At 34.7% G+C, this 14,732-nt stretch overlaps 1 protein-coding gene and 1 long non-coding RNA gene across 2 annotated transcripts; one reads left to right on the top strand and one right to left on the bottom strand.

The window, feature by feature from the left end:
- Positions 1-5,543: 5,543 nt before the first annotated feature.
- Positions 5,544-8,548, bottom strand: LOC146747399 (uncharacterized). The gene is made up of 3 exons (XM_085498629.1): positions 8,267-8,548; positions 7,556-7,763; positions 5,544-6,341 (listed from the first exon to the last, which is right to left on the bottom strand). The coding sequence occupies exons 1-3, from the start codon at positions 8,446-8,448 to the stop codon at positions 5,643-5,645; spliced, it is 1,089 nt and encodes a 362-aa protein (XP_085354755.1). The 5' UTR covers positions 8,449-8,548; the 3' UTR covers positions 5,544-5,642.
- Positions 8,549-10,292: 1,744 nt separating this feature from the next.
- Positions 10,293-14,658, top strand: LOC146747398 (uncharacterized). Its single transcript, XR_014929226.1, has 3 exons — positions 10,293-10,334; positions 13,322-13,352; positions 14,195-14,658. It is a non-coding gene; the product is annotated as an uncharacterized LOC146747398 (long non-coding RNA).
- Positions 14,659-14,732: the final 74 nt, after the last annotated feature.

The following is a 14,732-nucleotide window of genomic DNA, read 5'->3' as shown; positions in this document are numbered from 1 at the left end:
CATTTATGCATATTTGATGAAGTCACATGACCATATATGGTCATCACATTAGTTAGTCACATTTCGTGTCTTATAGCTTCGATATTGCACAGGTTGCATGTCCCTATCTGTAACAGTGCTTGATATATTACATTTATGCATATTTAATGAGATCACATGACCATATATGGTCATCTTGTTTGTTAGTAGAATTTCATGTACCATCACTTCAATATTGCACTGGTTGCATGTTCCTATCTGTAACAGTGCTTGAGATATTGCAATTATGTCTATAAAATGAGGTCACGTGACCATATAAAAGAACAAAAAAATATGAAAAAACATTCTAAAATCTTCTTATAAAAAACGGCTTTTCGCCTGGACTTCCATATTTTGGAATTAAATACTATGTCATATGATCTTTCAAAGTTATTCAGGGTTAGTTGATTTGTCGAAAATTATGCAAATGAGATGCAAAACAAAATTTAAAAAAATTCTAAAAAAAAAAGTCACGTGACCGCTAAAGTTTTTTTTGATGAAATTTGTAGCCCTTGTCGCACTGCTACTATCATAAAAAAAGTGGAGCACTCAGACCCTCAGAAAGGTGCGCAATTCGGCATTGAAAATTTCGCCTTTAATCCAAGATGGCGGCCTGGTCATGTGACCTATGTGTCTGAACTTAGGATATGCACCAGATCTCATACAGCTTTACCATTGTGGAAAGTATGGAACTGATCGGTCCAACGGTGTTGACATAAAGCGTGACCAAAAATTTAGGCGGAAGAATAATAATAATAAATATAGCTGCGTTGCAGCAATGTCGGGTTTCGAGCCCACTGACTTATTAGCAGCGTTCCAAAATCAGCATCATTGACAATAATATATTATAGGAAATTGCATGGCCTTCATACTAAACATGTTGCATGTTCCTGTCTAGTAACAGTGCTTAAGGTATTACAATCTTGCATATTTAATGATGTCCCATGACCATATATGGTCATCGAATGTTTTTGTCAAATCTGTTGTGCAATAACTTCAATATTGCATTGGTTGCATTTTCCTATCTGTAACAGTGCATGAGATATAACATTTATGCATATTTGATGAGGTCACATGACCATATATGGTCATCACATTAGTTAGTCACATCTCTTGTCCCATAGCTTCGATATTGCACAGGTTGCATGTTCCCGTCTGTAACAGTGCTTGAGTTATTACATTTATGCATATTTGATGAGGTCACATGATCATATATAGTCATCACATTAGTTAGTCACATCTCTTGACCCATAGCTTCGATATTGCACAGGTTGCATGTCCCTAACTCTTACAGTGCTTCATATATTACATTTATGCATATTCAATGAGGTCACATGACCATATATGGTCATCTTGTTTGTTAGTAAAATTTCATGTACCATCACTTCAATATTGCACTGGTTGCATGTTCCTGTCTATAACTGTGCTTGAGTTATTACATTTATGTATATTTGATGAAGTCACATGACCATATATGGTCATCACATTAGTTAGTCACCGCCCATGTCTTATACCTTCGATATTGCACAGGTTGCATGTCCCTATCTGTAACAGTGCTTGATATATTACATTCATGCATATTTAATGAGATCACATGACCATATATGGTCATCTTGTTTGTTAGTAGAATTTCATGTACCATCACTTCAATAATGCACTGGTTGCATGTTCCTATCTGTAACAGTGCTTGAGATATTGCAATTATGTCTATAAAATGAGGTCACGTGACCATATAAAAGAACGAAAAAAATATGAAAAAACATTCTAAAATCTTCTTATAAAAAACGGCTTATCGCCTGGACTCAATATTTTGGAATTAAATACTATGTCATATGATCTTTCAAAGTTATTCAGGGTTAGTTGATTTGTCGAAAATTATGCAAATGAGATGCAAAACAAAATTTAAAAAAATTCTAAAAAAAAAAGTCACGTGACCGCTAAAGTTTTTTTTGATGAAATTTGTAGCCCTTGTCGCACTGCTACTATCATAAAAAAATTGGAGCACTCAGACCCTCAGAAAGGTGCGCAATTCGGCATTGAAAATTTCGCCTTTAATCCAAGATGGCGGCCTGGTCATGTGACCTATGTGTCTGAACTTAGGATATGCACCAGATCTCATATAGCTTTACCATTGTGGCATGTATTGAATTGATCGGTCCAACGGCGTTGACATAAAGCGTGACCAAAAATTTAGGCGGAAGAATAATAATAATAAATATAGCTGCGTTGCAGCAATGTCGGGTTTCGAGCCCACTGACTTATTAGCAGCGTTCCAAAATCAGCATCATTGACAATAATATATTAAAGGAAATTGCATGGCCTTCATACTAAACATGTTACATGTTCCTGTCTGTAACAGCGCTTAAGGTATTACAATCTCACATATTTAATGATGTCCAATGACCATATATGGTCATCTGATGTTTTTGTCAGCTCTGTTGTGCAATAACTTCAATATTGCATTGATTGCATGTTCCTATCTGCAACAGTGCTTGAGATATAACATTTATGCATATTTGATGAGGTCACATGACCATATATGGTCATCACATTAGTTAGTCACATCTCTTGTTCCATAGATTCGATATTGCACAGATTGCATGTTCCCATCTGTAATAGTGCTTGATTTATTACATTTATGCTTATTTGATGAGGTCACATGACCATAGATGGTCATCGGATATGTTAGTCACTTCTGTCGTGCAATAGCTTCAATATTGCACTGGTTGCATGTTCCTATCTGTAACAGTGCTTGAGTTATTACATTTATGCATATTTGATGAAATTACGTGACCATATATGGTCATCACATTAGTTAGCCACATCTCTTGTCTCATAGCTTCGATATTGCATAGGTTGCATGTCTCTATCTGTGATTCTGCTTGAGATATTACAATTATGCATATTGAATGACGTCACATGACCATATATGGTTATCACATTAGTTACTCACATCTCATGTCCCACAGCTTCGATTTTGCACAGGTTGCATGTTCATGTCTGTAACAGTGCTTGAGATAATTCAATTATGCATATTTAATGAAGTCACATGACCATATATGGTCATCACATTAGTTAGTCACATCTCTTGACCCATACCTTCGATATTGCACAGGTTGCATGTCCTTAACTCTTGCAGTGCTTGATATATTACATTTATGCATATTCAATGAGGTCACATGACCATATATGGTCATCTTGTTTGTTAGTAAAATTTCATGTACCCTCCCTTCAATATTGCACTGGTTGCATGTTCCCGTCTGTAACTGTGCTTGAGTTATGACATTTATGCACATTTGATGAAGTCACATGACCATATATGGTCATCACATTAGTTAGTCACATCTCGTGTCTTATAGCTTCGATATTGCACAGGTAGCATGTCCCTATCTGTAACAGTGCTTGATATATTACATTTATGCATATTTAATGAGATCACATGACCATATATGGTCATCTTGTTTGTTAGTAGAATTTCATGTACCATCACTTCAATATTGCACTGGTTGCATGTTCCTATCTGTAACAGTGCTTGAGATATTGCAATTATGTCTATAAAATGAGGTCACGTGACCATATAAAAGAACAAAAAAATATGAAAAAACATTCTAAAATCTTCTTATAAAAAACGGCTTTTCGCCTGGACTTCCATATTTTGGAATTAAATACTATGTCATATGATCTTTCAAAGTTATTCAGGGTTAGTTGATTTGTCGAAAATTATGCAAATGAGATGCAAAACAAAATTTCAAAAAATTCTAAAAAAAAAAGTCACGTGACCGCTAAAGTTTTTTTTGATGAAATTTGTTGCCCTTGTCGCACTGCTACTATCATAAAAAAATTGGAGCACTCAGACCCTCAGAAAGGTGCGCAATTCGGCATTGAAAATTTCGCCTTTAATCCAAGATGGCACCCTGGTCATGTGACCTATGTGTCTGAACTTAGGATATGCACCAGATCTCATACAGCTTTACCATTGTGGCAAGTATGGAACTGATCGGTCCAACGGTGTTGACATAAAGCGTGACCAAAAATTTAGGCGGAAGAATAATAATAATAATAATAATAATAATAATAATAAACGGAACAATTACAATAGGGTTTCGACCAAATGGGCTCGAAACCCTAATAATAATAATAATAATAATAAACGGAACAATTACAAAAGGGTTTCGACCAAATGGGCTCGAAACCCTAAATATAGCTGCATAGCAGCGATGACGGGTTTCGAGCCTGCATGGCTCATGGCAAATTGTATTTGCTCGATGTGATTATGTCTAGAATGCAATGTTCTTAACAAGTCCTCTGGTATTTTGCTATTATGAAGCACACTGGAATCAACAGACATAACCATTTATAGTCATTCATAATTAAGGAGTTGTTTGATGGTATTAATCATGATTATTGTATTATTGAACTTTTGTTTTAGTGAAACTTTTTAGTTCTAAATGAGCCTGTTGCATTTTCGCATTTTGTTGCCAAATTATGTGACAAACTATTATAGTTGGAAATGGTGCAAATAATGCGGCTAGTGCATAGTCACTCAATGACTGAAATATCAATTCCAGTTATACCATCCATGTTCCTCTAAAATAAATCAAGATGAGAAAGTTTTGTGATAGCTTACATGTACGTTAAGACAATAGACCAATAACTGTGTCAATAATTCATCTGCTTTGGCCAGTCAGTTGGTGCATTGGCTATTGATGTCAGGGCAAGTTGATATGTGCACATGTATATTGCACTGGAAAAGTGCACCATTGTGAGAGGGAGAGGTAACTTGTACAGTGTTCTGAATCCAATATATGTTGCTAATAACTAATTCAAAAATTCCGAGCACATATGATTACAGATAACAGCCTATATTTATTATCATTAAACTTTAAATCCTTAAGACAAAGTAATGATCAGAGGATATGGATAGAACAAAGGAACTACCAACTTGAATGAATATATCAGCAGCAACTTAGGTGGACCAACATAAATATGGATCATGAATGTGTTGTCGAAAATGTGTACCAGCTTATAGTGGAAACACTGAATGTTTTAGCATAAAGTATATAATGATGAACAGAACAATGTATATACATAGATTGTATATGAAATAAACATAGTAAACACTGGTAATAAAATCATCAGTTTCAAATTTCAAAACTCAACAAATTACCCCATCACCTCTAGTGAAGAACATGGATGCATTGCATCTAATAGGTGTTTAAGGGCATTGAAATATCATGGACTACTTTGGTAATTCTCGGCAGGTACCAGTGGTAAAAATCATTATGAGCATCGACTGGTGAAATGCTAATGATATTATAACCAAAAACTTGAAATTCTTGATCTTCAGCATCAAGTAAGATCACTTCAGTTTCATCTGAAGAGAACATGAATGTGTTGCCGAAAATGTGTACCAGCTTATAGTGGAAACACTGAATGTTTTAGCATAAAGTATATAATGGTGAACAGAACAATGTATATACATAGATTGTATATGAAATAAACATAGTAAACACTGGAAATAAAATCATCAGTTTCAAATTTCAAAACTCAACAAATTACCCCATCACCTCTAGTGAAGAACATGGATGCATTGCATCTAATAGGTGTTTAAGGGCATTGAAATATCATGGACTACTTTGGTAATTCTCGGCAGGTACCAGTGGTAAATCATTATGAGCATCGACTGGTGAAATGCTAATGATATTATAACCAGAAACTTGAAATTCTTGCTCTTCAGCATCAAGTAAGATCTCTTCAGTTTCATCTGTTCTTTTTAAGTCATGTTGAGGGCACAGTTTTTGCAGGATGACTTCAGATGCAGTAAGTTTATGCATCTTGCCAGAGTCTGATGTGATGTTGATGTATGCTTTAATACTTGGTAAGAGATGGCTTGTTTTTGTTCGTTGAGAGCAGTATGGACACTTGATAGTTGACATCTCTGGAGCATAATCTACCAGTTGCTTTTTACAGTGACAGTAATATTTTGCTGTACACTCAGCAGATATGATTGTTCCTCTGATGGTATTCATTTGCATGCCAGGTGTATTATCAGTACTCACATCTGTTAGTGGAATGGTTTCTGTTATAGTAGTATCCGGTGTGGAAGTCAGTTGAATGGTACCTTGAAATACACGTACACTTACATTGTTGAACTTGTAGGTGGAATTAAGTTTGATGTTGTCAATCTGTTCTCCCCATATAGCTATGAGCATCGATGATGTACTGTCTGCAATAGCAAACTCTTGCATTTGCATGATCAATCCTGATGATAATTGTTTTGGTCCACCATTTCCACAACTAATCACCTTTGCAACTGTGTTTACCTGTAATACCAAGGAAACAGTTCGCTCATGTACCTAATAATGTATCCATTAGTACAAAATTTAATAACACTTTAAAATACTGATTGTTTGCAATTATTAAACCAAACCATATCAGGTCTACACCAAATGCATTAAAATAGTTTCATTAAGAAAACGTGTTGAGATAGAACCAAAACAGTTCAAATTTGCCTGATTATGCAAATTAGATCACCTTCGCCATAGATTTAAAGCTAATCAATATCACCCAGTTCCACAGTTGCAGTGAAATATGTAGTTGTAATATCACAAATTATTATGCAAATTATATTTTTAATTTACATACATTTAAATATACGCTAATCAGAAATAAACAAACAAAGTTCAAATGAAATATGTTGAACAGTTGTTGAGATAATAACTTATAATAATACAGGGCCTAATAACTTTGTACATTGGTGCACTGATTTGATGAGATTTAAAAGAAAACTGACATCTTTCAAGAAAATTTTTCAAGATCCATGTTTTTACTGTTTCTCAAGAGCTTGTGAAAAAATGAAGGAACAGCATCAGATATGAAATTGTTATTGTATTGTTATAACTAAATTGTTAGCCATTCTAACATTCGTGTGTGCTGTATTAATAGTACACGACCTTCAAGACAGACAGACTAATCGCAAATTTATTCATTGGGTGCTTCACACATTGGACTGAAATAAAAATGACATGTACAAATAAAATATTCTGGACAGTACATGTACAAACTTAAAATGAAAAAAGTCCATGTACAACCAAAATTTACTTAAGGCACCCTCACCCCAAAACTACTGAAATAATCCAGCCAGAGTCTAGATTTATAGGTTTAATGTTAAGGTTAGTGTTTAGTAATGTAATAAATAATATTTAGTTGGAATCCTGTTACAGTAAAAATATCACTGTAGTTTTTGAGAAAAGGTCCAATAATAAAAAAGTTGTTTCAAATTGCATTAAAATATTGTGTCATTTCATACGAGATTGGTAGATATTCCAGGGATATAAATAACATTGGCAACTGACTCCTACTTAAAATAATATAGTCAAAAAATGTTTCTAGTCAACAAATTTCAACAAGTTTCAGTGAACAAATTTTGTGAGACCATCTTTGTCTTATATAATCAATTATGAAATGAATATTGAAATAGGTTTTGACCAAAAATATTTTTTGTGCATAATTATACAAATTAATGATAAGTACATACTGTTTGGAAAGCAGCAAAATTGTCTGTGATATCTCTTATGGTATTCAGTGTTGTACTGCTCTGGTGTGTTAACCGGTATCCACTGTCAAAGTTAAACTTCAACTTTTTGGCAATAGACAGGTTGGATCTTGAGTTGTATTTAAGATCATTTTTTGTAGCATCTCGCCGTGATGGTGATGTCAACAAATTCTTCAGTAACACTGGACTCCTAGAATTAAAAAAAAAAACTTATAACTTGTGTATTGGAAAGATACCTGTAATCCGTTAAACAGGATTTTTTTCCAAAAACAATTCTTTACGATCAAAATGCGTAAATGTGTATGATATTTTTGGGAAAAAAATAAATGTGATTAAAAATGAAGCAAGTATGACAACACACTAAAATATTGATTTTGTCATGAAGAACAACTGTAACATACGGACAAGTACATGGTGTACATACCGGTAGTACATTTTTCATTTATGATACTAATAAAGCAAGTACCGTATTGCATACATGATTACATTTAAGAATCGGCCTGTTATAACTGAGGGAGGACTCATCTATACCACTAATAAGGTGCATTTTCATCGATTCTGACCTGGAATCGAAATTCGAATGGACCACCGCTTAAACCATATTGACCCACTAAACGAATGGAATTCTAAATTTTGGAGTTTTTTGGTGTTAAAATTTTCGAATTGAATAGAAATAACTTAATATGAACTTACTTGTGCTTTTCGGCATTGATGAAATCGCGGTGCTTTTGTGGTGAAAATACTACTATGTCTTTAAAACCGTCTTGCTCTTGTAATACGGCATTAAAATACTTAGTGTCGTTTTTCGACGCAAGTTTCACTTTTGAAACCTGGTGAAGATATCCCTCGGAATTAAACATCTCTCGATTGGACATTATACGCCGATCGCAACAAGTACAAAAATGACACCAAGACTCGGATTGGCAACCAATGAATGCCAAAAGATCACAGCAGCTTTGCCCAGCAGCGATACAGTCGCAAAAGAAAGCGTCAGAGTGTTGGATTCAGATCGAGGCTTGGGAATAAAAGTTAGATCACTTTCGCAACTCGCCTGCCGTAAAAAAAATAAAGGTCCTCACCAAAATGCGTTTAGTTTTGTATACATGGGTAGATTTCGTATACATTGGTAGCAATATTGTATATTTTAAAATGCCAGTGTTTATGATCTATTTTCGGTGCAAAAACACAGCGGTTTCGAATGATTATATATTTCTGACGGCGGGTATTTGGCAAGTAAAAGTAATAGCGAGAATGGCAGTGTTATTTACATAATAGTCGCGAAAACAACGTTGAATATTGAAAGACAAAGGAGAACATAGAGACCGACAAGTGTTCGACGTAAGGCTGGGGAATTCAGTTTAAACGGATATCAATGATGACGTTAACCGTTACATGTTTAGTGACTTTCAAATCAGGGGCGACAGTCTTAGTACAAATACATTCATAACGAAATATGTGAGGAAAATGAAGGCACAATAACCTTGCAAATTAGTCGCAACTATGAAGAAAATAGTGAAGTGTTCGTAATAAAGTAGGAAAATGAAAATGGTGTTTGAGTGGCGTTAATAAAAATAAATAAATAAAGGGTTGTTTATAATTTGGTAGTTGTCCATAGCTCTTTATGGTAGTATTGAAAATATAATTGTAAAATGACTTTTTCTGCAGTTTACTGTTTGGCATAGTAATTTAAATCATGCACGTTGTTTTCTGGCTGGTTTACATATCGGCGATGGCAGTGATTTCAGTATACAGTTTCTTTCTTAATTGGCTTGATTAATTTTTTGTAATTCATTAAATCGGCAATGCGTGTATTTAAATAACAAGGTTCACTACACTGTCAGGATGTTTACATTTGAAATAACCTGAAAACATTTCAAATAATAAAATATAACGCATGCCACTCAGCTTAAAATATGAGGCTTCATTGCAGAAATGTATCATTAAGAAGCTACTGCAGCCTGGTTGCCATAGAGGGCGCACATTATACTAAAAGTGCATGTAACCATGGAACTTACATAATGGAACCTACAGTCGTTTTTGAGACTGTTAATTGTAGCAGCATAGACAAAACATTTTAAATATTTTCTTGTATATGTGCCACAGTTGTTGCATTCTATCTTGTACTTGGTTTAATAACTTATAATATGTTGTAAATTTATGTTGTCAATATGATACCAGAGATGTCTAAGTTATGTCAAGATCTGGTTATAAAATTTATATGTATAATATTTCGTTTACATCTGTATGGGCGAATCCCGGGACAGAGTATGCCCGGTATAAACTGTCATATCATAACAGTTACATAAAACGACGGTCTAGCAGTGACAGACGTGTACTTTAATTTTGATCAATTTACAACACATGTATAGTCTTAGTATAAACCGTACATAAATCATGTCATGTAGTCGATAAAACATTGACAATCAATACAGCGTCGTTTATATTTACAGCCTCTACAAGTATATATAACTTCAATTCGTGTACAAAATGTGCACATTTTTGCACTTGCACAGATTAAAACAAAGGCATACAATTTCCACAAATCAATCTGAGAACAACAAGGTGTGTAATAATCGTGTGATCTGATCTCGTAAATTTTATTGGACTACTAATTACTAGTATAACCATGGAACTGGTTTATAGTTCAATGGTATAACTAAGAATGTTGGACTTGGACAACGGCCCGTCTCTCAGGCCGTGACTGTGAAAACTATATAGCGCCACCAGACGGTCGAAGTTTATATGCTGCGCTTTCGTTTAGGTGAGTACATGTTTATTTTATGATCGGAGATTCAAATGTTGAATATTGATAATATATGACAATTTATGTAACTATAAGTGAACATATCCGAAATGTAAAGGTCTAGTTGTCGCATTCTCAAGTCCGGTTTTCGGTGTAAGATATTAAATGTGATAAATTTTGTGCATTTTCTAGTCATTTATCGTGTAAAACAATCATGGCGTCGCCCAGTCATGTCGACCGGAAGTGCGTGCACCGTGTTCAACTTCTTAAAGCATTGCACATGTTAATCAATTTGGCAATTTAGAAAGTCACAGACGTGTCATTTGAGCGTCACAAACAAACAAAGACATTATTTTACAGCTCTAATGGGTGAAATAATTGAACAATGGCGCTATTTTATAGTGTCGATTATTAGAAAGGTCAAACCTCAATTCCCAAAACTAGCAATGTATGGGGTAACCCGAATCTCAGGCCCCGGCCAATGACCCCTGGCTAATGAGTTATTAATTTACATGTTTTTCTCGCAAATGTTTATATATTTAACGCCACTCGCCAATGTACGTAAAACGCGGAAGTGAATTGGCCGATAAGTCACCATGACTCGACAGTAATACAGAGACATTTCGCGATGGGCGTCTTTCGTGGTCGGTAATATTTACGAAAAAATCTTTGTTCAATGTTTTATAAACTGGCTTGGCAGTTCTCATCACCAAATAAACAATGTCACAGCCTTTCGGCCACTTTTCCAACAAATCCAAAATCACTTGATAATTTTGTTCACTTAACATTTGTACTATGATTACTTTTTAAGTTTTGATAATTTTAATGCATACTTGTACACCCACAAAAATACCCCCAGGATAAGAGAATTTAGTTTATACCCTTGACAAAAAAGCATTATTTTTCCTTGTCTTAATATTGAATTTTTTTTTGATCTGTGTAACTTTATGTGGAAATCCTAATAAGATTTAATGTACAGTTCACAACTGACAGTTTTGCAATATTAGAGGTTGTGAACTTGTCCATAAAGGCTGCAAACTGCAATTTTTTTTTATAAAGATTGTGTTCACTGACATTTATTTTGTATGTTTTTCTTATTGGTGTGACTACAGTGACTGTGTAGTGTACTCGGCAGTTTTTTTTTTGTCTTTTGTTGTCAGTTGTTGGTTTTGTGTTCTTGGAGTTTTGTACAAAAATCAATGGTTAAATAAGTATATTATTTCCACTTTGCAGTATATTGTAGACAGTACTTGTATACTTTGTTTTCCATCATAAATATCGAATTGTTCGGAAGCATGAGATTGTAATGTAAATTTAGTTCATTAATGTTGTACGATGACGCTTTCTCTGGGGCCTTCTGAGTCCAGGCCTGTTTACTTACTTGTTGTCAGTGTCTGACTGGTATATACAAAATACGACCAAGTAAACGTCAGAATATTAAAAAAAGAAACCTAAAAATCAGTTGCCCATGCCCAAAGAGTCGCAAAGCCAAAACAATCTGTCAACCGACTGCATCCAAAGCAGCGATATGATTTCAAACATCGAAATTGAGAAACGCAAGTGTAGACATATAGCTAAGAAATAAACACATCTATCCCGGCCAGCAATCGAATCATCAATCGTTATGAGTGATGTAACTGGTATTTCCGTGAATGTTGTCAAATTCGTGAGTGTGCGTATTTCGTACAGTGCCGTGAACATTGCTACAATCAAAGACGCGCAGAACAGGAAGTCCATTCTGTACTACCGGTAGTACCATTGCCAATTTTTGGACAGAAGAGGACTATTCATACAGGGGGACGCTCCAGTAAGAAATTGTTAAAATTGCCCGATTGGCATATCAAAATCCTGTATTGAAACAGAACATATTTTATATTCTCTAAAAATAACATTGTTATGTCTCTAGACTCACAACGAACCCAAAACAAAGGAAACATTCCGATCCAAACAACCTGCGTCTTATCGCCATTGCGTTTCTGAGCAAAAATATGTTGATGCCAAAAATGACCGATTTTCGCCAAATCTTCTATGATTTTTTGATAATATCATTAATTCAGTCCAGCGGTTGGATAGGTTATTCATTAGAGACGCTCGTGAAACAAAATTGATGAGGTAAATCACTCTGGCGACAAAAAAATCGGCGATAAAAGCCAAGGGGATGAGGGACTGAATTTCAAAAAACATATTTTATATGTATGCCATTCAATTTGGCCTGAGCCAGAGATTGGCTAGTGGTGTGAAATATATAAAAATATGTGAGAAAAACATGTAAATGGCTCATTGGCCAGGGGGCCATTCAATTTGGCCGGGGACCCATTGGCCGGGGGCCAGAGATTCAGGGTTACCCCAATGTTTGTGTTAACAATTTCAAAACCTGGAGTCATCCGGTTCTTTGCACATGTGTTTTTTACCAAATTTTCTTGCTGGTCCTTAATTGCTATTTTTGTTACTTGTGGGTATGTTGCATTGATATTTCAATCGTCTTGTGTGTACTATCTAATGGTTGATTTTGAGCCTATTGCTTGGATACCATTCATATAGGTACCTCAGGTATACCTATCTGAGATTTGTTCAATTCATGATGATATCTAATTTTGAACAGCTAACATCGGGGCTATCTCAGCTGACAGGCTGCTTGTTTTATTTTGTATTGTGACCTTTGACCTATAGTACTAACTGCATGTTGCGGTTTCAGCCACTGGTCAAATTAATGACCCTTTGTCAATAATCATTGGTTGTAATGATTTGCTATTTCACGTTTCCTGAAATCAACCTGAATCAATTAACAGGGCGAACAATTTTGTAAATAATTTGTAGCGAAGAGTGAATATTTTTTATTATGTTTATTAAAGAGTTGTTTGTTACACTTTCCTGTGTAGGTTTGCCATTTACAGTACTGTAAATGTATTAATACCAAAAATTGCTGTGTTGACAGTCACATTACTATAATAATTGTAAATTCACTATGTTGCATAATTTAACAGTTCTCTATATTTCACTTGCAGTCTATAACAATCTATTCCTGTATATTGAAAGGTAAGATATGTCTAGGCATGAAAGATGAATTTGTTATGATCTATACCTTATATAGTTTTAATTTGGTTAACAATTATGTATCAAACATGTGCACATTTTGTTAGCCGTTAATAATGAAGTGTGAACTCTGGATATATGCTTATATACTGCTCAGTATGTATTGATATTTATACACATTATTACTGCATGTCAGCATTATGGTAAAATATATCCAAGTTCACATGGTTTGTGGGAGTTAGTGCTATATGTAGATCATTTTGTCACTCAACTGGGGAATTGATATATATATGTGTCAATCTTTCTAGCCTATGCATACATATCTGGACCAATCAGGTTTTTAGTTTAGTAATTCAATAGACATTCTAAGCAGTAAATAAAGTTCTATAGTGTTCTTATTCAAGACAGCTGTATGTCTACAATTTTTAGGTAACATATTTTTGAAATCAACCATTTTTTACAACCAGATCTCATTCACACAAACACTTAGATCATGTTTGAACATGTTTAGGGGTAGATATGAGTGTATGTTTAGCTCTTTATTAACAACTGTATAAACTTCAAAAATCATAAACACAGACATCAGACCTATGTACATGCATTTGTGTGATGATGCAATTCAAGACAGCTGTGTGGTATTTAACTGTGAAGGAAAAAACTCACAATGCAAGTTTGCAATTTATCTCACTGTTTTGCTTGCAAATTAGCAGTATTGCTAATGAAATTGACACAGGTGGCATCTGTATTTTAATAACAATGTACCTATCTCTTGTAAGTAAAAACAGTGCTCAATTTAGCAAATATATTAAATAAATCACTCGTATTTTGACAATTGTATCTTTCAGATGCCTCGAAAGAAAGGTTGGAAGAGAGGTGAAGCTCTAAAGAAGAGGTTGGCCTTGGGTAGAAACCCACCAACCAATGTCCTTCGGGATCAAAGCGATACTGTCCTTCGGGATCAAAGCGATACTGTCCTTCGGGATCAAAGCGATACTGTCCTTCGGGATCATAATAAATCAGAAAGTATTGTCCTTCGGGATCATAATGAATCAGAAAGTATTGTCCTTCGGGATCATAATGAATCAGAAAGTATTGTCCTTCGGGATCATAGCAATACTGTCCTTCGGGATCATAGCAATACTGTCCTTCGGGATCATAGCAATACTGTCCTTCGGGATCATAATGAATCAGAAAGTATTGTCCTTCGGGATCAGAATGAATCTGTAAGTATTATCTTTCGGGATCAGAACGAGTCGCAAATTAGTGCTGGAAGTATTTTTAATAAAGTACATGATGAAGAAACAAATAATGTTGCAGAGAGTTTCTCATTAGAGCAATTTAATTTGTTAAATGATTCAGTTGGAAATGTTAATGATCAGACAA

Source organism: Saccoglossus kowalevskii, chromosome 4 (genome assembly GCF_978046115.1).
Source record: "Saccoglossus kowalevskii chromosome 4, keSacKowa6.1, whole genome shotgun sequence".
Lineage (NCBI taxonomy): Eukaryota > Metazoa > Hemichordata > Enteropneusta > Harrimaniidae > Saccoglossus > Saccoglossus kowalevskii.
Note: the sequence above shows the minus strand (reverse complement) of the source record. Positions and strands in the feature narration are given on the sequence as shown.

Excerpts from the sequence above, each read along its gene's own strand:
- LOC146747399 (XM_085498629.1), bottom strand. The coding sequence starts at position 8,448 with ATGTCCAATCGAGAGATGTTTAATTCCGAGGGATATCTTCACCAGGTT. Across the intron at positions 7,764-8,266 it reads ATCAATGCCGAAAAGCACAA|GAGTCCAGTGTTACTGAAGA; the intron begins GTAAGTTCATAT and ends TTTTAATTCTAG. Across the intron at positions 6,342-7,555 it reads ATTTTGCTGCTTTCCAAACA|GTAAACACAGTTGCAAAGGT; the intron begins GTATGTACTTAT and ends TTGGTATTACAG.